At 40.6% G+C, this 26922-nt stretch overlaps 1 protein-coding gene across 1 annotated transcript in view; it reads right to left on the reverse strand.

Moving 5' to 3' along the window:
• The window catches only part of HACD2 (3-hydroxyacyl-CoA dehydratase 2), a 117976-nt gene that overhangs the window by 11376 nt on the left and 79678 nt on the right, over positions 1–26922 (reverse strand). Inside the window, exon 4 of the mRNA XM_059391082.1 lies at positions 24730–24818. Within this exon, the coding sequence (XP_059247065.1) occupies positions 24730–24818 (89 nt within the window). The remainder of the gene's footprint in view (positions 1–24729; positions 24819–26922) is intronic.

Consider the following 26922-nt stretch of genomic DNA (forward strand, 5'->3'; position numbering starts at 1 on the left):
TGCAGCGCCAGCCCCCTGCTCCCTTGCAGAGCCGAGCAGTTGAGCAAGTGGACACAGCCCTGGTCTGATCACCTGTGGCCACAGGCCAGGGGGAGCTTGCCAGGAACACGTGCCTATGACAGCAATCGTGTAGAGCCACGTGATTAGGGGCAAGTGAGAAGAACTCAGCTTACTCATGAGTCAGAGAGGAAGAAACAGGAATTCCATGAGCTATAGGCCACAGGAAAAAACACAGATGAGTGTGAGTTTTGTCTCTGGGCCTCCTGTGGAGAATGTGGACTGATGTTAGTGGGAGCCAAGACTAGTTAAAGAAGGTAGAAGGGCAAATTGGTAGGAAGCTGGAAGTCTATTAAGAAGAATTTTAATTTGATTTGCATGACAACTAAGAATCTAAGGAAATTTCAAAGAAGGGGAATGTAGTGATTGAAACGCAACTGAAGACAAGGCTCATTCACTAGGCAGGACGAATTCCAAGTGAGCAAAGAGCCAGAGACCACCTGAAAGGCAGTCTAAAAATTATAGAATCTTCCATGCTGATCACCAGAGGTGGCTAAAGCCAGAAGGGCTCTGGACTTTCCAAATTCCTCTGAATCACTTTAATGTTGAAAATGCAATGAACTTTAAAACAGCACCCCCCCGCCCCCGGTGGTTTTTTGGGGCCATTCTCATTAGATGCCTTGGACTGCAAATCTCGCATGGAAATGTACCTCGGCTGCCCTGGCATATGCTTTCAGTGCCTCCACCAGCCCCCCAACCAGGTTTATAATGATCCTGGGTCCAGGCTTGAAGACCAGTAACAAGAAACTACCTTGCAACCAATTCACTCATGTTTTCTTGTATCTGAAACAGGCAGTTAGAGAGCTGGATGTGACTGAGAAATTCTACTGAGTGAACCGAACAGACTGACAAGATGGATCTGTCTCATTCCTAATGCCTAATACAACAAAGATACAGCATTCTAACTTTAACTTTTCTTCTTTGCATTTGCAACGTGAATAGTTTTTAACACTTACATTCTTCCTCAGAAAGTGTACATGGAGCGATCCACCTACACAATAAAATAACTAGTCATTTACATACCTATTAACTAAATTGCTCTGACAAAGAATTTCATAAATGCATAGTTACTAATCCCTAAAAATAATAAGAATTTTACATTGTCAAGAGCAAGAGTACTTTTTGCTTTCCTGGTGCTCTCATATTAGCCAAAGTAAAACCTAAACACCTCTGAAGCTTTTATGTTTCATTTTTCAGTCTGTCCCCAAATCCTTGCTTAAAATCCATCTATATCAAAACATAATTTCAGAGCACATTTTGCTTTTTGATGTATTTTATAATCCTCTTTATCTTAAGGAGGTGTGTTTTACAGTTATGGGATGAAGCCTTGCTTACAGATCTCTGGGTTGCAATAGAAAGTTCTTCCAATATTTTGCATTCTAATCACCTTGAAAGCAGGGAGTGTGTTTTATTCATCTTCTGATTCCCAAAAGCACTTTGTGATTTTTACAAGTAGGAGCTCAATAAATGTTTGTGGAACAAACAAATTCAATTCGCACCCCAAGACCAAGTTCCTGCTTTTGATACCTGATATTGGTTTCTGTGTAGTCTTAAGCGGCCTGCAGAAGGAAAAGTAACAAACCCCCCTCAAACCTCGCACTTTGATCCAGCCTAATCGGACTCATTTCCCCTGACACCCAAGTTAGACTTGAACCAAAAGAACTATAAAAGCTCAGACTCAGGCTGAATTTGTGAAAGCAGCTGCTTCCAGAGCCCAGCTGTGAAGACCAAGTTACAATTTTAAAAAGACAGAATGGGGGAAATGGCCATTTTATAAATGGTATCTTCAGACCAATAGGAAATAAAACACTGTTATTAAGAAGGGACTTGGAAAGAGGCGGCTGGATAGCTCAGTCAGTTAAGTGTCCAACTCTTGATTTCAGCTCAGGTCTTAATCTCAGGGTCATGAGTTCAAGCCCCACACTGGGTTCCAAACTGGGTGTGGAGCCTCCTTAAACAACAACAACAACGACAAAAACAAGGGACTTGGGTAACAGTTGGAGATCAAGCTCATCTGATTTGCAGATAATTACCCAATGACACAAAACAGGGGCAGAATGTAATGAGTTGAAGCTAGTAAGATCAATGAGACTCAAATGTATATTTGTACACCTGTGTTCACAGGAGTGTTATTCACAACAGCCTAAAGGTGGAAACAGACCAAATGCACATCATTAGATGAATCTGTAAACAAAATGTGTGTGTGTGTGTGTGTATATATATATATATATATGCGCAAAGGAGTATTAGCCTTAAAAAGTAAAGGAATTCTGACACATGCTACAACATGGATGAACCCTGAACACAATCTGCTTAGTGAAGTAAGCCGGTCACAAAAGGATAAATACTATACAATATCACTCCTACATTACCCAGAGTAGTCAAATTCAGGGAGACAGGAAGCAGAAGCAGAAGGTTGCCAGGGGGTGGAGGGTGGGAGGAAATAGGGAATAGTGTTTAATGGGTAAAGACTTTTGCTTTGGGAAGATGAAAAATGCTCTGGAGACAGAGAGTGGTGATGATTGTACAACCATGGGAATGTACTTACTGCCCTTAAACCATACACTTAAAAATGGCTACAATGGTAAATTTTGTTATCTGTGTTTTACCACAATAAAAAAACCAGGAAGATAAAATTTAACAAGGTTAACTGCAAATTATATATGATTCAGCAACAACAAAACGATTCTGGTAAAGAATGGGGAAGACCTAGCTTATGACACCTAGAGATGAGTTTCTGGTGAACTACAACTTTATCCGTGCCAACAGCGTGCAGGTGGTTGTTCAGATGACCGACCGACCGACCAAGCAACCTACCAGTATTTGGCCACATTAACAGTCTCATCCCAATGATTCCACTCCAAGTGGATTAGATCCCACCCAGGGACTGAAGCAGGTTATAAGAACCCCTGAACTAGCAAGCTTACTATGGACAAGAGGGTAAATATTTCAAAATATGTAAATGAATGTTGTGTGCAAGAGGCATACGGACACAAGACTAATGGCAGACTTAACAGGAGTAGAATATGTGGTCCGAAATAAGAACCCGGCAACAAACCAGATGACTAACAAAATAGGCCACTGCATGAACCCGTGTGCTCTCAGACCCTGGACACAGCCGAAGTGAGACTGCTCAGGAGAAAGTGCTATGAAGGGTAGAAGGCTGCCCTGGCCAGTGGCTGCTGAGCGCTTTCAGCTGCTGCTCTTTGGAGACGGGTGTGCTTATAACTTGTATGTGGGAAAGGCACGAAACTCTGGCTGAAAGGAACTTCCTTGCATAAGTGGAAATTTTTTTGGTTGGAAAAAAAAATGGGTAGAGCCTTTAAATAGTACTTCTTTTTTTTTTTTTTTAAAGATTTTATTTATTTATTTGACAGAGAGAGATCACAAGTAGGCAGAAAGGCAGGCAGAGAGAGAGAGAGAGGAGGAAGCAGGCTTCCTGCTGAGCAAAGAGCCCGATGTGGGACTCGATCCCAGGACCCTGAGATCATGACCTGAGCCGAAGGCAGCGGCTTAACCCACTGAGCCACCCAGGCGCCCCTAAATAGTACTTCTTAAAAATAATTTTCCTTTATCAAAGAAGATGAGAGAAGAGAGAATAACTTTAAGACCTCCCTTTGTTATTGCCTGCTGACAGTATACCACAGCCATAGTTCCCTGGCGCTTCACTCCCTGACCGTAAGGTCTTCAGGGCTCCTGGGCTCCTGCTGGCTGGCTCTCTTGGCCTGAAACAGGTTTGTACACAAGGCAAGTGCGGGGTCTGTGCCCCTTAACTTGAATGATACCTTCTATTTGCTTTTTCTTTCTTTCCTTTTTATTTTTTTGAAAGCAGGAGTCGGAACCATTTTTCTAACAAGTGGGGAGCTTCCTTTCTATTAAGGGCCAGTGACTCAGAGAAAAAGGATCAATGAGGCTTTAAAAAAAAAAAAAAAAAAAGATGAAGAAAAACTAGCCAGTTTAGCCTTGGAGGGGCTAAGGCCTAGATTATAAAAAGCTCAATCAACCCAGGAGCACCCAGGTGGCTCAGACAGTTAAGTGTTTGGCTCAGCTCATGATCTCAGGGTCCTGCGATCACGCCCCTCCTCCGAGCTAAACCCTCACACAGGGCTTCCTGCTCCAGCTTCCTGCTCAGCAGGAAGCGGGTTTCTCCCTTCGCCCTTTCCCCGCTCTCCGTGTGAGTTTTCTCTCTCTCTCTCAGATGGATAAATAAAATCTTAAAAAAAAGTTCAACCCAGCTACTTTTTGAATTAGGAACTAGAAACAAAGAATTTCATTATCAAGACTAGAAGGTTTAACATGACCACACAAAGATGTGCTGACAAATGGTCACACAGCATTACCCAGAACAGCCGAAAAGTAAAAACCAACCAAATGTGCTGCAACGGGTAAATGGATAAACAAAAAAAAAGTAACATAATCCATATAATGCAATACTATTTGGCCACACCAAAGGAAAGAGATACTGATACATGCCACAGCACACATGAACTTCAAAAACGTGATACTGAAAGATGCCAACTGAGAGATGCCAACTGCAAATGATTTCATTCATGTCAAACGTCCAGAGAAGGCAACTCTAGAAAGAGAAAGATTACTGGTTGCCAGGGGCTGGGAGTGGGAATGAACTTTAAAAGGCATGAGGACCACACTGAAGTGACAGAAATGCTCTAAAACTGGATTACAGTTTTTTTTGTGTGTGACGGTTACACAACTTGGTAAATTTACTAAACAGCATTGAATTGTACACCTAAAAGAGTGAATTTGATGGTGTGTAAATTATACCTCCATAAAGTTGTTTAAAAGAATATGTTTATTTAAAAATCTTTAATCTCTATGTCTAACAGGGTCTTAAAGTCATGACCCTGAAATCAAGAGTTTCACAATCTACCAACTGAGCCAGCCAGCCCCCCGCCCCCCGCCATGTTTACCTTAAATTATATTATTGCCTTTTAAGAGAAAAGGGGGCATTTGGGGCAAAAGTGGTGGGGAGGGGAGGAAAGAAATAAAAGGGGATTATCAAGGTTTACAAAAGAAAAGAGAGGGACAAAGGGTTGCCAAAAGTGTCCCCAGGCCCTGTTTCAAAGGTGCATTTCACCATCATGGAGTGGGTATGGGGCAGCTCTGCCTGTTTGGAAACCTTCCTCTGCCCGGTGCAGTCAGTGAGCAGAGTACTGGACCCTCCAGGCTGCAGGAGGCGGATTTCCGTCCGGCTCCACAGCGAGGGAGGCAGCACTGGGTGTGGGCGGCTTGTGTAATTTAGCCAAGGGAGTTTACATAGCAATTCAAGCTGGAGAAACAAATGGGTGCAAGAGAAAAACCTTTACACACAAATAGCATCATATGTTTGACTTTAAAAGGCTCAGGGAGTATCAGTACATGAAAAGCTGTCACTTTTATTACACTCAAAGAAAAACAGATGGTGCCATGGAGAAAAATCACTATTGTAGAACCCCTATTCTTCTTAGCATTCTGGAACCCACTGCTCACCACTCTGGTTATTTCAAAGAAATACCCTTATCATGCTTTATGGTAAGTGTTCCTTCCTCTTCTTAATACCCCCTTCATTTGTGAAGAGAGGAGATTTTGGTAAAATTTAAGAGCTGAGGAGTAGAGTTGGTTCTTGGCAGATCTCTGAAGAGTATGTTTGTCTTAAGTCTGCTCTGGCTGCCGAAATAAAATGGAGACTGCGGAGACTGGCGGCTTAAACAACAGAAATGTGAGCACCAAGTTTTCCCAGGCAGGGACGAGAGGGGAGAGCTCTCTGGGGTTCTCTTCTTGTAGGGACACCAGTCTCCTCATGAGGATCCCATCCTCACGACCTCATCTAAATCTAAGTACTTCCCACAGGCCCCATCCCCAAATACGGCAACACTACGGGATAGGGCTTCAGCACATGAATTTTTGGGGGGAGCACAATTCAGGCCACAGCAAAGTTCCCAACCAGGTGTTGACAAACTTTTTCTGTAAAAGACTAAGTAACAAATATCTCAGGCTTTGATGTCACATGTAGTCTTTGTCATGTATTCATCTTTGTTGTTTTATAATTTGTACCCTTTAAAAACATAAGAACCATTACAAATTACAGGCTAGATTTGGCCCACAGGCCAACACCTGTTCTAGGTTCATTTTGACTGCCACCCTCCCAACTTTCCCTTCCTGTGACCTATTTATCTCAACGAAAGTCATTCTTCAGTTTTCTTTGGACAGACTGTGTGTGGGTGTCAGGGGAGGGGATTAATATATCTCTAACCAGTGGACACTATGAAAAAAGTACACATAAGCCCGTTTTCATGTTATGCCATCTTACACCTCAGTAATCTCTTTTTTTCATCTGTGGTAAAATACATATAACATAAAACTTACTACTTTAACCATTTTAGATTATATAATTCAGTGGCATTAAGTACACTTACAAGGTTGTATGACCATTGCCACTATCCATTCCAAGCACTTTTCATCATCCTAAACAGCATACCCAATAAGTATTAATCCCATTTCCCCCCTCTAGTCCCTGGTAACCACTAGTCTACTTTCTGCCTTTAAGAATTTGCTTATTCTAGGTACCTCATTTAAGGGGACTCATACAATATGTGTCCTCCTTTGTCTGGCTTATCTAACATAATAACTTCAAGTTTCATCCATGTTGTGGTATGTACCAGAATTTTTTCCATTTTCTTAAAATTCTTTTTTAGAGAGGGAGAGAAAGAGAGAGTGAGTGAGCATGGGGTTGGGAGGGGCAGAGGGAGAGTGAGACTCTTGGGCAGGCACCACACCCAGCACAGAGGCCAACACAGGGCTCCATCTCATGACCCCAAGATCATGACTGAGTTAAAATCAAGAGTTGGTTGTTTAACCGACTGAGCCACCCAGAGGCCCCACAGAATTTCTTCCCTTTTAAAAGATGAATAATATTCCATTGTTTATGTACATTATACTTTACTTATTCATTCAATTGCTGGTGGACATTTGGGTTATTTCCACTTTTTGGCTACTGTGAATAATGTTGCTATGAACATGGGTGTACATCAGAGTACCTTGTTTTTTGTTCTTTTGGGCATGTATCTAGGAGTGGAACTGCTGGGTCATATGGTAATCCTGTATTTAACTTTTTGAGGAATTGCTAAACTTTCCACAGTGGCTACACCGTCTTATATTCCCAGCAACAGTGCATAGGAGTTCCAATTCTCCCTATCTTTATCAACACTGGTCATTTTCTTTCTTTCTTTCCTTTTTTTTTTTTTTTTTTGAAAGTTATCGCAGTTATCCTGGTATGAAGTGGTATCTCACTGTGCCTTTGAAACATAGTCCTCAGTGGTTATTGGTGTTGAGCATTTTTTCATCTGCTTATTGGGTTATTTGTATATCTTCTCTTCATTAATGTCTAGTCAGGTCCTTGAACCATTTTTAATTGCTTAAAAAAATAATCCTTTTTAAAAAAAGAATTTATCGATTTTTTTGAGAGACAGCATGAGTGGAGGTAAGGGGCAGAGGGAGAGGGACAAGCAGACTCCCTGCTGAGCAGGGACACCAATGTGGGGCTCGATCTCATATCCTTAAGATCATGACCTAAGCTGAAGGCAGATGCTTAACCGGCTAAGCCACCCAGGCACCCCTGAATAATACGTTTTTAATAATTTTGGTGACAATAGCAGTAAAAATAATTATACTCAATAGTTACTGAACTCCTAATGTATACCAAGCATGTTTTTACATATATTGCCTCATTAAATCTCCATTTTACAGAGAAGGCAAATGAGACTTCTAGAAATTGAACCCAGGTCTGTGCCCCTAAATTCTGAAGAGTACACACACATACACACCCACACACACACTACTGTTGTGGGGAGAACACCTCTCTTATGAAATGAAGAGAACTTTTCAAAGGAACCCATATACAGAGCCAAGAACAGATAAGGTGAATGTGAAAATTTCCTAATATCAAGCAAGCTACTAAATCTTCCAAAAAATGTTGCTTACCTCTGAAGAGGAGACACTGAAGGAACTGAGTGGAATGGGCCCACTGAAAAGGACTGAGTAAAGTGTGAAAAATTCTAGATCACTGCTGTCCAGAGAGATCTTGAATATTTCTATGAAAGGAACTCAGTCATGAATCAGCTGACTTAAGACAGAAACCAACATAAGAATTTGAAACAAACCCTAATGAATTCCCTACAGTTAGTGTGAATCTTCTTCCCTGAGCCTTGCTTTGCTAATATTCTTCACTGCTTATTTTGTTTTAGCCCTGTTTTACTTCCTGGGTTTAACATTGCCAAGACCCCTAAAATCTATCTCAAAAGTTTGTTTCTCTTTTCTGTTCTCTGCAGGAATAAAACTAGAAAATACGATTTGAATTCAAAATGAAAACAAACTCATTAAAACAAAGATTGAAAAGAAAATGAGAAAAAAGAAAAAATGGAATACCTTATGGGACAAGCCTCTGGTTTTCCAGAGAAGCAATCATCCCAATCATTTCAAGTTTGTCTCTGGATAGGCATTAAAATTCACTTAAGAGTCTCTTTCCTTTCCCCTCAATGGAGGAGTTAGCATGGAGGCTGGGATAGGAAGCGACGTGGACATGAAGACCAGTGGGCCTGGAGGCCAAATAAATGGACAAAAGAGGGAAGGTTGAGGGGCTGCAGACAGGTGAACCAGAGTCTGGACAACCAAGGATAGGGAGGTGAGGGAGAGATAAGAGGTGATGGGTAGAAGAGACGATGAGTGTGGTTGGGAAATCATTTACATGGAATGAGTGAGTACACTGAGCAATGAAATCAGTATGCTAAAAAGAAAAATGGGCTGCTTATTTTTGGAGAGATATTTACAAACATGGAAGGAGGATGTGAGAAAGAACACTAAGGTGTTGGACTATAACTTGAGGAACCGGTATGAACTCATAATTAAACATACATACAGACATATCCACACAGAGCTATATAAATACTTTTAGATGTACATGTATATGAGTATATATGCATGTATAATATGTAAGTGTGTGTGCGCATGTATCTCCTAGCTTTCTCAACTGAGAGGACCTAGAAGCATTAACATGCCAGTAGCATAAAGCACCTCAGCCACCCAGATCTTGGTTCCTAAATACCTTTTCCAACTAAAAAGAACCAGAGCTCCTTGGCAAAATGGCAAAATGGCTGATTCCAGGAATGGGACTGGGGAAGTTTAAGGTAAGTCTGGAAGTTTTTTTTGTCAGAAAGTAGAGGGATGCTCAGTGAATGAGGGAGACACATCTGAAGAGCAAGTGGAAAGGGTTCCCCCAGGCCAAATTGGACGATTTTCACATCAAAGTAAATAACAGATTACGATCCACTGAATTGCATGGGAACTCATGAGTTCAAACTTATAGAAATGAAATGAATGAATGAATGAATGAATGAATGAATAAATAAATGGGAGAAAAGGAAAGGTACTCCTTATAGTAGGAAGCTACCCAATATATGTAAAGTAGGTAACAGAAATACAGGGGTCATCATCTAGTAACAACCACAGAGGTGGCTAACACAGGTGGGAGTCATGCCCACAAAATACTAACCAAGAAGGGGAAGACAGTGACTTGAAGGTGGGGAAAGTTGGCAGACACCACCAGGAGCAGGTGATCGGGGTCAACATCACTGGGATAGGATGGGCTGTCATGGCACTGCCATCTCACGTGATGCGTGAGCATGGCACCGTTTCTGTAGTAACGTACATGACTTGAACTGGTTACGGGGGAACACTAGATGGATGTGGGTTGAGGGTCACCCTACAGAAATTAAGGCCTGTACTCTTTAAAACTGTCAAGGATTTAGAGACAGAACAAGACTATCAAGCTCTCCCAGACTGATGTGTCTTAACAGACCTGACAACTAAATGTAACATGTATGTAGAAGGAATAACACAGCAACATATTTCTTCCTTTTCCTGAGTATCCTAGCACAATCCTTAGCACAATACCTGGAGCACAGATCAGATATACTTAGTAAATGTTTGCCATCCCAGAATAGAAAAAAAAAAGTGTTTGGGCAACTAGTGAACTCTGAATGGGCCCTGTAGACAAGGTGGCAGTATTGTGTCAAATGCTGGTTTCTTGACTGGGAGGTTATAGGAAATCATCACCTCAATGGCAGGTGATGGAGGAGAATGTCTGCAACATGAACTTGAGTAACAGCAAGTACAGCTTGTTTTCAAGGTTCAGAAAAGGATGGATGATAATGGGTATATAAATATAGAAGAGAAGGTAATGGAACAAGTGCAGTAAAATGCCAGTAAGTGGGGAATCTGAGAGTTTCTGTACTTTTCTGGGGCCATAATTAGGAGCAAATACAATTATCACTTAGTTTCTAGATACACTGTTTCTGATATGAAGCCTCCGAATCTGCTGGAGAGGCAGGCTGTATAACCACAAAAAAGATACAAGAACAATTACAATAAAGCATATAAATCAGAGCACACTGACAGATGGTAACTTGTGAAGGAATAATAGATTTAATGCTGCCTCTCAATTGATATTATCTTAGATAGTAAATACGCTGAGGGCAGGTCCACAAACTTGCTTTGAAGAGGGGTTAGCTTTAATTAAAAGGCAAAATCTAATTTTTAAGACTTGAGAGAGAAAGAGTATGTGTTCATGTGTGCAGGGGGCAGGGGAGAGGGAGAGAGAGAATCTCAAGCAGACCCCTCGCTAAGCACAGAGCACGACTCGAGGCTCGAGCTCATGACCCTGAGATCATGACCTGAGCTGAAACCAGGAGTTGGGCGCTTAACTGACAGAACCACCCAGGTGACCCCAAAATCTAATTTCTAAGAAATGCTTTAGATTAGGATAATAATGATGATTAAGATAATGATAACTCCCATTTGCAGGGCTAATTATTCCTTAAGTATGATCAAAGTAATTATGTGTAAATTTTTATCAGCTAACTAAAACTATTTTAATAAGTATAAAAAATTTTTTTGTGAAAAGTCAATTATATCTGTTTTGAACCTCAGGACATGGAAAATAATTCAAAATAGCTGCACAGAACTTTGTCACTAAAATTTTTTGATAAGATTACATTATACAGAATATATAGCTAATATTTATTGAGCACTTCCTAAGTACCACACACTGTTCTAAGCACTATGTATATATTCCCAGAGTCCCCAGGACTACCCCATAAAGAGAAACAACTGGGCTGAGGATACTGGAACAGCTAAGTCACCATGTGATCCTAGCAGCACCCTCCTCTGCCTTACCAGCTGGCTATCCCACTCTATGGTACTGCTGTCGGCTCAGTTCTGCTCCTGGACTACGCTAGAAGCACTGTGAGGACAGGACCCATGATTTCCCTTCTCTCATGTATCCTAGTGCTTCATGCAATGGCCAAAGTGTAGAAGATACTGAATATTTGTTGAGTGATTAAGAATGAATGGCAACCCATCTGTAGTCCAGGCCTTCGTGTTCTCTGGCTTGGCTGGAACAGCCTTGGGTGAGGAGGGCAGGAGAGAGTCAGGCCAAGGGTCACAGGGCTGTTGCCTGATTGATGATGTCAGCTGAGAACTTGGGCTGGAGAAGAGGACAGTTCTGACAATAATCCTGGTCTTTTCCATAATTTTATTAAGTTTTTGAACAAAAATAGAACTCATTTAGTTATCTACTTAAAAGAATTTTGTCCTTGATAAGAAAAAAATTGAAATGTAATAAATATTGACATGTGGTGGTTTAAAAAAATAGTTTGAATCAGTATTAGCCTTATTCACATGACAATTCATGTGTAAAGTGTCCTTCATGCATAGCATCTGTTAAAAATCCTTTATAGGGTATAGAGTAAACAAACCAGAAAATACTATTTCTTTTTTATGGAAAACGTGAGTTACATTATAAAGAAATATTAATATTCTTTCCCATTTAAAGGAGAGAAAAATGTGCATCCACATAGGTTTTTTTAAACCTACAGTTACAAGGAGACTGGTTAAAAAATTCTTTCCATTACAACACAACAACTAAGCACTCTTTTTTGGTGTGCATGATGGCCTAGTCAATTAATTTTTGGCTTACCAAAACAACTCTTGGTCATGAAATCAACTTTTCTGAACATGCAATGAATAAGACGTAGAAGCATGCAGTCAACACACAATGCTCTCGATCAATGCTGTACTTACGGCAAGGTCAGACATGCAGATCTGAAAGCTAACATGTCCCCACGAACCCAACTCTAATGCTACCATGTGGTCAGCCCGTTTCCTAGAAGACATGATGGGAAGGTGGTAGTTTCCTTAACCAGGCTCTTCTCTAATCAGTACGGCTCTGGAAATCAGAGACCTTCAGACTTCTGAGCTGCCTGTCCTGAGATAAGCTACTTCCCACTCTGAGCCTCTGTTCCCTCATATAGAAACTGGGGAGAATATCTGTCTTTGCATGGTCGTTGTAGGATCAGAAAAGCATATAAAGTGCTTAATGGAGTGCTAGTGACTTAATAAACAGCAGCTGTTATTATTGCACAATAAGAAAAATTCAATTCAACAAATATTTACTAAGTTCCTACTATCCATGCTAGCTGACTCTGAGTCCCTAGTGGCCGCCTCTTTGGCTTAATTACCAAGACAATGTTTGTTGTTGTTTTGCTTTTCATTGTTTGGTTTGGTGCTGCTTAAGAGATGCCATCCCTCTCTCTACTTGAAGGTTAACATGCTTCTACCATCTCTCGGATGTCTGAGGACCTCCAGGTACTAGCTGGCTTTCCCAGCATTCTTCCTGAATTCTGTTTGATTCTCTCACTCCCAAGGAGTATGTTATTTCATGCAACTATTTTCTTCACCCCAACTCAAGCATGGAGGCTCATCAGAATGGGGTCACAGGCAGTCCCAACCTGGAACCTGTATGTCTAATCCAGTCTAGAACCACAGCGGTAGGTTCCCGTGATTCCATGGGGAGGGCTGCGGCATACTCGCCCCACAGAGTCTGTCCCTAAACTTTCAAGTGCCATGTGCCTGCTCAACACTTTGGGGTTGGGGGAGAGGACCGATCATTGTCAGAAACCTAAAAAGACATTCAAAAGAACACGAGGTTGGTCACAGATATTGTGAAACGGCATGGTTCTTCGGGTTCTCTAACAGTCTAATGATTGTGAAATCTTCAATAAGACAGAAAATAAAAATCAAGACTATGAATACCATCCCCTGGATTGTAGATGTTCTGTTCGGGCTTGTATGGTGCTTTAAAGATATCGGAGCCAGTTTTTAAAGCTGGTAGATTCCACATAAAAAAATAATTTCTACCTTTTCTTTAAAAATTCATACTGCCTATCACTGGACCCACTTGGCAATCACTAGCTGTAGCTGAAATGAGTACCTCTGTTCTTGTGAGATGTACACCCTCCAGCTGCTGGGTTCTTCTTGAACTTTCTCTTCAAACTCACCTGTGGGATAATCATCTGCTGCCAGCTCACAGCTTCTGCACAGGTCACAAAGTGCTACCCAAAGGTCACATTTTGAGAAGCTCGAGTTTTAAAAACTATACAGTATTACTTAAAAACTTGGTTAGCTTGATTAGCTTTTACAACATAATTTTTAGGCAATGACCTCAACAAGATTCCTTAAACCTGACCTAACAGTCCAGCACCAAATGCAGAACGCAGACGAGATGCACACTTTTCAAGTTTTTGGTTATTCTGGTAAATTTTTTGCCAGTGCAAAATAAGGTAAAAAAGAGAAGATGCCCAAACTCCTCTTGTTAAACATTTATGGTGGCAATCTGAAGAAAACAAAAGTTAAGTCTTTAATGCGCCAAGTCTGATAATTAGTTCTCCCCCAAACCCACTTCTAAAATGCAAAGCATACTCTCGGCATGCACCCACACACAGCCGCACATGTACATCAAGTCACATCTTACAAATTCCCGAAGTGCACCAGGGTTTCACTTCAGACTTGAAAAGGGGTCCTCTTTCTGGAAAATGCAGACAACTTAGTAATATGCTTTATTTTATTCGTGATGCATCACAGCTTGTCAGGAGAGGTGCTTGACGAGGGTTTCCAGAGATGAGTAACTATAAAACATTACTGAACCCTCTTCCCTGAAGAAACTAAAATACATTTTATCTATATTTCAGAGGAGCAGGGAGTTGGGGATGAGTTCTTCAGGCTGCCCCAACATTGTTGAGATTCCCAACGAGACCAGTTATCGCTGCATTCACCATGCAGGCCAGTTGTCAGAAGGCTGACTGTACATCTTATCAATTTATATATTTTTAATTAAACTGTCTCATACTCCATATTCGTGCTTAAAAATAAAGTTATACTGAAAAAGCTACAGTATATAAAAGACCGATTTGGCAGAGAAGGTAATTTAAGAGATAGTTTCTCCTCCCACATATTGAAAGTTTTCAAATGAATATTAACCAATGCTTTAGAAATGCCACTCATTGTACTGTGGAATACACCTGTTTAAAAGCAATTTATAGGTAATAATTTTTAACTTTCCTTGACTTTGATGACATATTTTAGCAATGCTCACGATGCAAGTCAATCATCTCACTTTTACAGTGTGCAATGAGAATCTTCGAGCTCATTGGGATAATAATGTTGACTGTACTTCTATGGCACCTTTTGCCTCAAAAAGGATAGAAAAGGCTTGTGAAATGCTTTTCAAAAAGGGCAAGCCTGGGACATGCTATCACGATGAATCCATTGTTGCGGGGGCCAAGTTGCAGGCCTCTGACAGGTTGGGCCCTCATGGTCTTCCGCCTCACCAGCTAATCAACTGCTCTCTGTGCAACAGAGAATACCATCCACACCGTTTCCCACATCTGCAGGTAGGGTTTTTGTAAACATTTAAGCTTGTTAAAAAAAAAAAAAATCCCTGGGTCTAAAGGACACAGCATACCAATTATACTGTATAAATCTCTTTCAACTATTTTTTAAAAAATCACACACTTGGGGATACCTGGCTGGATTGGTCAGTGGAGTGTGTGACTCTCAATCTCAGGATTGTGAGTTCAAGCCACACATTGGGTGTGGAGGCTATTGAAAAAAAATTTAAAAAGTAAAAAGATCACACAGTCATGCACATATGAGATCAAATATATGAAAACCCAATTGACTGAAATCAAGAGAATGGCAAAATAACATCACACTGAACATCTACAGCTACACTAATATGGCAACCTCCAGTAACATGCAGCTATTTCCAATTACATTACACGAAATTAAAATTTAGTTTTTCAGTCATAATAACCTTATTTCAAGGGTTCAATGTGTTCACATATAGCTAGTAGCTACTGTACTGAATGGTGCTGACAGGAACATTGCTACCATTGCAGAAAGTTCTACTAGACAATGCTGGGGAAGAGCACCTACCTCAAAGACAAATGTTGGTACCCAAAAGTTCCCTTATTTGGCTTGGAATAAACAATCTTATATAAGCACCTTACTGCATTTCATTTTCAGACCATGGATGAGAACGGTTTTGAACACCAGAATTCAGTTCCTGGTGACTGTCCCCTGACAATACATCTCAGCAGCACAGTTCCGTGACACAGAGCTTTGCTTTGCCATGTGATTCTTTAATTCGAATTGATGCCATGTAACCAAGGCTGAAACCATGTAAGCTCCCGCCTGTAAACCTCATGTTCTTACTTGGAAAACGACTATTTCACACCCAAGGTATCCATCTTTTCCTTCCTTCATGCTCATTCCTTCTCCATGATAGTTTTTTTTTTTTTTTTTTTTAGATTTTATTTATTTATCTGACAGACAGATCACAAGTAGGCAGAGAGGCAGGCAGAGAGAGAGGAAGGGAAGCAGGCTCCCAGCCGAGCAGAGAGCCCGATGCGGGGCTCGATCCCAGGACCCTGAGATCATGACCTGAGCCGAAGGCAGTGGCTTAACCCACTGAGCCACCCAGGTGCCCCTCCATGATAATTTCCTAATGCCAAGAGTCAAGCATCCTTGTTAATCTCAGGACTGCAAGGAACCAGATTTGGCTCTAAACAGGCTTCCTTAGATTTGTAAATAGCAGCAATACATAGATTAAGATACTACCTGATAGTATAGAAATGTCTAATGCTTGAAGATGATGCATTCCAACAGTAAGTTTCTTTGTCAGAAAATTTCACTATCAAAAAATAGGAGCAATGTAGTCGACCCCCCTGATGCATCTAGAACATCAGTTACAAGAGGAATGGAGACTTTAGCATAATATATAAAAAGACTAACTGAAGTATAAAATGCACTAGAAAACCTAAGATCTGGAAGGTCTGGGGTAGAGGAAAAAGAAGAAACCAGCAGTGCTCAAGCCTGAAAGGACTGGGCATCTCCAGGGCAATGGATCTGCAATGAGTCAGGCTGGGGCAGGTTTGGCCCTTGCTCCTCCTCCCTTGAGTGAGACTGCCGCCCCCCCGCCCCTGCTCCCCTGCCGCCCATTGAAAATATGAAAACAACCGTGCAGGCTTTTGGGGCATTTCCCTAATGTAACTATTGCTTCTCATGCCAGAGTTGACAACTGGGAATGGTGGATGTCAGAGTTAGCCCTTGGGGTGAGAGAGCAGAAGAAAAGGTCCTGAGAAGCTTCAAGTGTAGGGGTGTCTGTAGGGCAGGGTCACCCCAGGGAGGAGAGCCCAGAGGAGAAAAAGATTAACATTAAAGACAAATGAAACCAAATTCCTGACTTTGTTGAACTTGGTACCTAGTCAATGATTAACTGACAAAGGGGGCTATGTTCTGCAGGAAGTGGTGGTAATTCTGGCTTACATAGTTTAAGATACTTGATTGTTTCTTGCTTTAACACAACTGACTTAATTATCAAAGAACAGGACCACCAGACTATATTTTGAACAAATGAGTCCCAATGGAGTTTCTCAAGGGCTACAAAAGCACTAAGACAATGGGAGAAAGAAGCAACATGAGATGGCAGAAGTGAACTTATAAAAAATCTAAATATCTTTCAGTATTTTGAAATAAAAATCTTTATACATAGCTCTAGAAAATGTTGGGAAGAGACAGAAATACACTGCGGGGAAAATAGGCAATCTGATTTTGCCCAAATCCCCTATGCTAAATATAGGCAACGGCAGAATGAACCACCTAGCTATGAGGAAAGTACCACTATCTTCAAGTGTCCATTAGGAACAGCTGTGGAATTGGCAATACAGTATGCCACCTTTGTCTGGGACTTGTCTCAAGTTTGACAGTGTCTGATTAATGATCAAATATTGAGGTTTTCTACCTTTAGGAGAAGTGCTAATTTTAAAAGTGAAGGTGATGCAAATCCACCTCCAGAAATATTTAAAATAGAAAGTATGGGAATAGATGGAATTGTGTGGAGAATCTGAGACATTTGACATTCCAGGGGGCAAAAGAGGCTGAATGTATCCTGAGGGCCTTTGCTAAGATGAAGTAACACCATGGTAAGGGTGTGCCAGAAGACAGAGTGGCATGGCTTCAGGTCCAAGTACAGAACCTGAGGGGGGAGACATGGTGCCCCCGACACAGCATTGAGCTCCTCATCTGATGGATGGGGAGAGAGGGTGTCCTTCCTGCCTCAGGGAAAAACACTGTGTTCACAGATGGCCATTAGGGACAAGAAGCATGTGCCACCACAGGAAACACTAAAGGAAAAGCCAAACCTCGAGAGGTGACAGGGTATGTGCATGCTGTGAGGCCAGCAGAAAAGAAAAGCCTGTGATGCAACCAGAATTGGATGAGGAGTGTGGGAGTGAGGGTGTCACTTCACTTAGTATTTTAGTTTCCGCAAGAGTGAAAAAGAAGAGAAAAGGAGAGGAAGAAAAAGCAAACTGTTCATCCCTGAAAGAAGGAACATTCCTTCTGAGGTGAAACTGCTTTACAACAGCTTTCAGAAGCTACTTGGCAAAAGCTGCACCCTAGAGACCTTGATTTCTGAATAAGGCTGCCGTGTCTCTATAAGCCTTCTCACTTCATCTTCACAAAAACTCCACGACATAAGCAGGACAGATATTCGCATTATAGATGAGAAAAACAAGGCCTAGAACATTGAGCTATTTTGCCCTAAGCTACAGGGTAAGCGTCAAAGTTGATTCTCATTAACTCCTCACACGAGTTATGTGCACTAAACCTCCAGGTTCTAGAATACTGAGTTCTAATTACCTAGAACATAAAACTGACCAAGGAAGGTGACATTTTTTGACAAATCCCAGGAAGAGAAGTGTCTGTACAGTATCTCCTCAGGTGGGAATGACGTCCTAAACAATCTGCCTGCTGGTTATGGCCAGGCACAGTGAAGCACATGCCCGAGGACAGAGCCCTTCCCAGGACCCACACCAAAGTGAAGCAGCTGCATTCCTTATCCTTTATCTTAAAAACAAACAAATAAAAGTTACTGCTGCTTCTTTAATGCTGTGGTTTCTGATCATCCTCTGCCTTCAAGGTGCGCCTCCCAGGCTTTCTCTGACAGGAGCATGAGTCTCAGTTCAGCAGACGCTGTACTTTGGAAAAAGGTCCAGAAACTCCACAGCGCCTTTATTCTAGTGGTATGAGGGAACCCTAAAGCTTTCATTCTTCAAGAATGAAACTATGGTTCTTGGACTCGAAAAGAATGGTGAGAGCTGGTTAGGCTTCAAGTAAATTAAGTAGAAATATGAAGGATTATCAAGAAAAGAGAAGGTCAATTAAAATTACATCACAAAAAAATAAAAAATAATAAAATTACATCACAACATACGGTGTCTTAGATCATACAATTATCTGAGGAGCTTATTCACAATGATCTTCTCTGGCTCCACTCCCAGAGAGTCTGTATCAAGTGTGGGGTGGGACTTGGAATGGGCATTTTTAAATAAGCTTTCTGGGTAATTCTATTCCAAATAATCCATAAGCCCCAACAGAAAAAAAGTCTTGGAACTTTCAAGGAGAAAGGCTAGTTAATTGGAGGGACTCATCACAGAGCTACTGGGCACAGAAACAACAGAGGAGCAAGTGGGCAATGTGCCTCCGACGAGTGCCCAGAGCCCACAGCTCATACGTACACTTCATATACAGAGAGATGATCAGTCTGAGAATCCTAGCTCAGCATGCGTGCGGCATGCTAGAACTGCTTCAGACGCATGTGTTCCTGCATCTGAGACAGGGGTTTTCCACTCCATTTGGGATAAAGAAAGCATGGTCAGCACCCAAAAATAAGGTTGTGTTCATACCACGACTTAAACGGTGAGAAGGAAGCTCTGATATAGAGGGAAAACTTTGGAATCAGAAGTCCATTCCCAATTCTGCTATTTGGATGTGTGACAATCACATTGCTTCTCTAGTTTCTGAACTCTAACTGAAGGCTACAACCTACCTCAAGGGACAGTTATCAAGAGTGAATGATCATAATATATCTTAATAAAGCCTTCTGTAAACTGCAATGCATCAAACAGATATCAGTAGAATGATTAAAAAACTGGAGGTTACTTTCTTAAACACTGATTGCAAGCTTTCTGTAAGCATCTCACTGAGAAGTTGACAAGAATGGCAGATTAAGTATCACAAAGCCCAGTAGCATGCCAAAAAGAGATGGGAAACAGATGACTGGTAAAAGGAGGAGAACTCACAGAACATTCTGGAAGAATGCAGGAAAACATCCCTTTCTCCATTGGTGGCAGAGGGTGAGGAAGAAAGGAGACAAGGCTCAGCACTCAGCACTCAAGCAGGGTATAGCTTTATTTTATGCAAGCTATTACTAGTAGACTGTAGATGGTATTCAGTGCACTTGGGCTAAAGTCACAGTGAGAGTCCAGCAACTTCTTTCTCAACTACTGCCCAGGGATTTCTCCTCAGAACATCGTGATCTTCAATTGAGAACTCCAACAAGGATTTGGATGACTTCTTCTAAGAGGGCTGGGTCAGAAAAAGGGACAGTGGCTCATTTATGTATCTAGGAAACTGGGGACCAGCATAGCTACTTTTGAACAAAAGAATATATGCTCTATGAACACATGTGTTTTTGAAGGGGGGTTTATAGTGAGGGATAGAAGGTAGCATTTTCCACTGCAGTTCACTTTGAAAAATGCCAGTCTTGTTTCAGCTCAATGAGGATAGAATGGACAGACTCAAATACAGTGTGAGGGGAAAAAAAGCCCCTAGTAGTCTGATGTGGCTGTAGCAGTGGCCAGCCTGGCTAAGAGATGGAGAAGGAGCCAGTTCAAGCCTGGGACACAGGTAGGAAAAGTGGAAAGGAAAGAGGTCAGCTAGAATTGCTGATTCCTATGTCCTACCTCCCACCCCGAGCTTGTCATTTTTGTCAGAAGCTTTACTATGCTCATATGAGCTCTTTAGAAGGAAAAAAATGAGGTTATTTGCTATACTTAGTTAAGAAAAGCTTTTCATTGAAGAGACCACAATTATTTCTTTAATATCCTGCCAATCAAGATATCACACTAACTGTTGGGTGAGTCCTTTTATATCATAATAGAAAACCATCTGGTCACCTTCTGGTTCTATGATGTACACAGCAACACTTATGTGACCAACATTCCATGGGTAGAGAATTAAAATGACCAGTGAGATGCATGTCCTATATGTCCTATAAAGCCTGTTAAAAGGAAATATATCTCACATATAAAAAGGTAAAATCTAGTCTTAAAAGGTATATAAGCCCCACCTTAGGACACCACGTACAATTACAGAAAAACAAGGGGAATGAGCATGGAAAATATGAGAAGTCCAAAGAAAGGGGGTAGAAAGAGTCCATATCCAAATATAATGCTATAAATGTGAAGAATTCTTACCAAGTTAGAGGAGAATAGGATGTAAAAACAAACTGAGAATGAAAGTAGAATAAGACTTTGAAAATTACTGGGGCGCCTGGGTGGCTCAGTGGGTTAAAGCCTCTGCCTTCGGCTCAGGTCATGATCCCAGGGTCCTGGGATCGAGCCCCACATCGGGCTCTCTGCTCAGCGGGGAGTCTGCTTCCCTTCCTCTCTCTCTGTCTGCCTCTCTGCCTACTTGTGATCTCTGTCAAATAAAAAAAAAAAAAAAAAAAAAAGAATTTGAACATTACTATGAGAAAGTGAAATATATTTTATAAAGCAGTTATTTCTGACATCAATTTCTTTATGTGTTAGTTGTGTGGTTCCCACTGTTAAAGTAAACAGAGTTGAATATAAGGGAAATAAGGATAGTTCAATGATGTTTCAGGAAACAGAAGAATGGAAGTTTAGCAGGGAAGCCATAAGTACTGTTATATAGAACAAAGTGAATTATAGCTAATATGAGACTCTAAGGCAGGAAAAATAGGATTTGACCAAGAGCAGGGACTGAGGACCAGGTGACAGAAACCAGACTGGCCTCTGAAATGCCACAGCAACCGGCTCTTCACATTAGCTATCGATGACCTGGGGTGAGCTGGGAGGGCATCTACACTGCAAACAAAATAATGAAAGAAAAGGGGAACAAGGAAAAGAGAACGATGATCCCTGAACAGCAGAAACACTAAATCCTAATTACGTGAGAAAGGAGCAAGTCAACTAATTAGTAGGATGTATGTGAAAGGAAGAGGACCCAAGAGATGGCAGAAAGACAACACAATTAACTGCACCGCATTTTTAAGAAAATGGTATGTCAATGATAGTGGAAACTAGGTATGTTTGGTTGCAGAGAAACAATTTGGAATATGCAAATATAACAAGTGCACAACTTACTGCAGAGCTCAAATAGGACACTATATATGAACCATCTGAAATGGTCAAATCTGCATCTATCAGGTAGTATGGTTACTGAGGACAATAGCTAGGTCCCCGTACCTGTCTGTAATTCACACAGTTAATAGCTTTTAAGCCAAACAGTCTTAATGATCGCTCAGGAAATCCTGGCAAATGTTGCTAATTATGGCAAATGTTGGTAATATGGCAAACAAAACTGCTTGAAACGAATTATAAGCATTTTAGAGTTACCTGTTACCCCCTCTGCCAGAAGCAGAAAAGGAAAAGAGTGATCATTAAGGCAGAAGAGTGGAGAAAAAAAATCAGAAGCCATAAATAATCTATCAGTGGAGCATTAGCACCTGAACAATTAATATCTAATTATTTAGGCAAAGCCATCACATAGCCTGTAGCTGACAATACTGTCTTCATGTACCTAACATTTAATTCCTGAAACTACATTATTACCTGTTTAAGACTATGAATGAGCTCCTACCAGAAAAATAGTTTAGATCACTTGAGACTATCAGGAAGTTAATAAGTTGGTACTTAAAAAGGAAATAATGTAAATACATAAGTAAGGGAGGAAGAAATACTGGTTAAAAATGATGATTTGTAGTACTTTGAAATGGAGAGCTTACACGGTATAAGTAAAGTAACTTTTCCTTACTCCGTAAACAAGAGTGAGAAAAGGGCAATTCGCCCCATTAGGATACATGCCTAGAAGACACAAATAGACATTTCTTCAAAGAAGATATACAAATGGCCAACAGACACATGAGAAAATGCTCCATATCACTCAGCATCAGGGAAACACAAATCAAAACCACTATGAGATACCACCTCACAACAGTAAGAATGGCTAAAATTAACAAGTCAGAAATGACAGATGTTGGCAAGGATGTGGAGAAAGGGGAACCCTCTTACACTGCTGCTGGGAATGCAAACGGGTGCAGTCACCCTGGAAAAACAGTGTGGAGATTCCTCATAAAGTTGAAAATAGGGCTACCCTACGACCCAGCAATTGCACTACTGGGTATTTATCTAAAGGATACAAAAATAGTGATTCAAAGGAGCACATACACCTCCGTGTTTATAGCAGCAATGTCCACAATAGCCAAACTATGGAAAGAGACCAGATATCTATCAACAGATGAATGGAAAAAGAAAATATGACATATATATATACACACATATATATGTATATATATGAATATTACTCAGCCACCAAAAAAAAAGAAACCTTGCCATGGGCAACAATATGGATGGAACTAGAGAGTATTATGCTAAGCAAAATATGTCAGAGAAGACAAATACCACATGATTTCACTCATATGTGGAATTAAAGAAACAAAACAGATGAACATAGGGGAAGGGAAGAAAAAATAAAATAAGACAAAAACCAGAGAGGGAGGAATCCATAAGAGACTACAGGGCTATAGACTGTAGGACTATAGGACTATATAGACCTATAGGAAACATACTGAGGATTGCTGGAGGGGCAGTGGGTGGGGATATGGGATAATTCGGTGATGGGCATTAAGGAGGGCATTTGACTTAATGAGCAGTCCCCTTATATGCCGCTGATGAATCACTAAATTCTACCTTTGAAACTTATAATATGCCATACATTAACTAAATTGAATTTAAATAAAAAAATTTCAAAAAGGATTTATGTGTCTTTTTAAAAAACTTTATTCTTTAAAGCAATGAGATCACTTTTTAAAAAGTATATGATTACATGAACAAAGGAAAAAGGGACAAACCAAAAAACAGAGTCTTAACTGTAGCAAACGGATGAACAGATGGTTATCAGAGAAGGGATGGGTGAAAGAGGTGAAGGGGGATTAAGAACAACTTATCAGGATGAGCACTGAGTAATGTACAGCATGGTTGAATCACTAGATTATTGTATACTTGAAAATAATATAATACTGTATGTTAACTATACTACACTGGAATTAAAATAAAATTTTTGAAAAGTACATTACTGTTTTGACATTCTTGCATATAAAGTTTAGATACCTTAGAGAAGTAAGAAGTTTAAAAAAAGCCTTTGGATCAGCAAATTTATATGAATGTAACAAAAATAATAGCTTAATCAGCTTTGGTTAAAAACTTATTAGCCACATGTGTTCTTCTGTTTGTATATCATATGCCAATAAAAAGTTAAAAGAAAAAACCTCACTGAAATTCAAATGAAACTGTCAAAATAAATTCTGAAAAACAAAATGTTTTGACAGAGGTTTTGGGAGAATAGAAGACAAAGAAAACACTAGAATAATGCTAATGGATAAGCACATTTCATGAGCCCCACAGATTCCAATACTGCTGATGTCTGGGACAGAAAAACTGAAAAATGAATCCTCCTGGTGGCTACAGGTACTCTACCTCAAGGTGACATTAACAAGAAATAAATGACTTTTAAAAAGCAAAAAACATACAGGAAAACAATCTCCTTCTCCCATACTGGGAAATGAAGCTTGGTTGTCGATTCACACTGACAGTACTGCTGGCTTTTTCCCAGTATCCCTGGGCCTGCTGGGGGTCCATACTATCCCACACCCCTCAGCAGAGCACTTCCCTTCCAGAACCACTAGAGTCAGCCCGTTTGAGAATTCCATTAATCCTGGTGGGTGGGGTGGAAACAAGTTTGTTTCTCCTGGTCCTATAAAGAGGACTGCTCTGGACTGAATTAATACCCCCTACTCCCCCAACAGTTCCACTATAAGGATGTCCAGTTCAGTATGCTGAAACAAACAAGATACCCCAAAAATATAACTGAAGTGCAGACCACATCCATATTGTCCAAATTTCTCTATGGGAACTAAGCCTGCAGGACGTTATCATTTAACCACTCTTCTCTTTAACAACACTGCATATTTGGGGTATGTTTCCCCACCAGTAATCCAATTCTCATAGCGAATATGCATTTCATTTGGGCTACAGTGATGACCTAGAGTTCCAATCTGTAGCCCTAACACACACAAGAAACAGAAATGTTGACTAGCATTCTTGGTATTACTTTATTTTAGTCAATGTAAACACTCACCTCTTTGACACTATGTGTTACTGCCCATATCAGAAAAACTCTTGACATCACCTGGAAGGAAGTCAGGACAACAGAAGATGGAACGATTCCTGAAAGAAATTTTAGGGTGGGTAAATAAATGTATATTGTACTAAGTTTCAACATGTAATACATTTTCTGAAACATTTAATTTTAATGTTAAGACATAAAACCATCTTGAGCAACTGAAACTTTATATAAAATGTCTTTCAGTACAGTCAATATTAAAAACTTTTTTCCTCCAGGGATGCCTGGATGGCTCAGTCAGTTAAGTGTCTAGCTTTGGCTTAGTCATGATCCCAGGGTCCTGGGATCGAGTTCTCCATCAGGCTCCTTGCTCAGTGGGGAGCCTGCTTCTCTCTCTGCCTGCTGCTCCTCCTGCTTGTGTGTGTTCTCTCTCTGATAAATAAATAAATAAAATCTAAAAAAATAAAAGACAACCCCAAACCCCAACTTTCCCCCTCCAAAACACTAATATTGCCTCCCTCCACCCCAGAACAATATTGTTTTTTTTTTTAAATATTTTATTTATTTGACAGACAGAGATCACAAGTAGGCAGAGAGGCAGGCAGATAGAGAGTGAGAGAAGGAAGCAGGCCCCCTGCTGAGCAGAGAGCCCGATGTGGGACTCGATCCCAGGACCCTGAGATCATGACCTGAGCCGAAGGCAGCGGCTTAACCCACTGAGCCACCCAGGCGCCCCCCAGAACAATATTGTTAATGGCAACAGCATAACATGGATCTAGGTACCTTTCTTAAGCCTTTCAAAATCACTGGCCAAGTGCAATATATTTTACATTTATCATATAGAGAAAACAAAACCATTGCTTAACCTCTAAAATTAGACACTGAAAGGTCATTTTATAATATGGGTTTCAAAAATGAATAGGCACCTATAGAAGGGAAATCAACTGTATTTGTATCCAATGAACATTAGCAACTCTTACATATCATATGTATTATCTGTATTATATATATCAAGGTATTATCTAATGGTTAAATTATCTTTTAAAATTCACTCGAATATTTTGCCAATAAGCATATGATAATCAAAGCTTATTGTCTGTATTAAACCATTCTCACCTTGTGCATTACAATAAGCGCTGGCAGAAGTTTTAACACTGGAATCCTTACTTTTTGGAAATCATTAAATTCTGCTAAGTTTAAATTTCTTTGGCTTCTCCTTTCAATTCCCACAATCACAATCACAAGAAACCAGCCACCACCATTACAAAAAACTCTTGCCTCCTTTAGGTCATCTTAAACCCAGCAATAAGCCATTATCTGTAAGCGTCATTTTCTTGTTGTAACTTTATACTTGTAGGGAACTGCTCCTAAAGTAAAATCAGGAAGCAGAATTATGGGTACCAAACCAGCAGGCTCCTTTACCCTCACTCCTCTGTGGTTTCTCTCCAGCCTTCCTGCTGGCAGCAATTACACTTACCAACTTCCTGGACATTTCAAGTTGCATGTGGGCCATTCCATACCTGCCAGGAGCCCTCATCATGGTGCAGATCTTCCTATCACTCTAATACTAACCTCATCTTCAGTACGTCCACCGGACTATCCCAGACCAATTTTCATTCTTCCACGCCTTCTAAACCACACTCAGACTTCTGAACATTTATGAAACAGAGAAACAAATTTCCAAAACACTGTGTACAAATCAGAGATGTACATGGAGACATCCATGGGTATGGCTATGAAAGGAATCACCTTATATTCATTAAGAAAAAGAGATGCAAGATCCTGTTAGAATGTGTTTCTTCAAGAAGGCTTGGGCTTCAAAGAAGAACAGCTAAGCTCTCAAAAGCAAGTAACATGCACATGTCACGCAATGCTTGGCATATAAAGATACTCAATAAATCTTTGTAGAATGATTTTAAGAAAAATAAATGCATGGACATGTAGCCCAATGGAATAGAGTTCACTCTAGAAATAAATCCTTACATTTATAGATACTTGATTTTCAAAAAGGATGTCAAGACAATTCAATGGAAAAATAACTGTCTTTTCAATAAATGGTGCTGGGACAACTGGATAGTTGCATACAAAAGAATAGAGTTAGGGGATGCCTTGGTGGCTCAGTTGGTTAAGCAGCCGCCTTCGGCTTAGGTCATGATCCCAGTGTCCTGGGATCAAGTCCCACATCGGGCTCCTTGCTGGGCAGGAAGC

This window comes from Mustela nigripes, chromosome 2 (genome assembly GCF_022355385.1).
Source record: "Mustela nigripes isolate SB6536 chromosome 2, MUSNIG.SB6536, whole genome shotgun sequence".
Taxonomy (NCBI): domain Eukaryota; kingdom Metazoa; phylum Chordata; class Mammalia; order Carnivora; family Mustelidae; genus Mustela; species Mustela nigripes.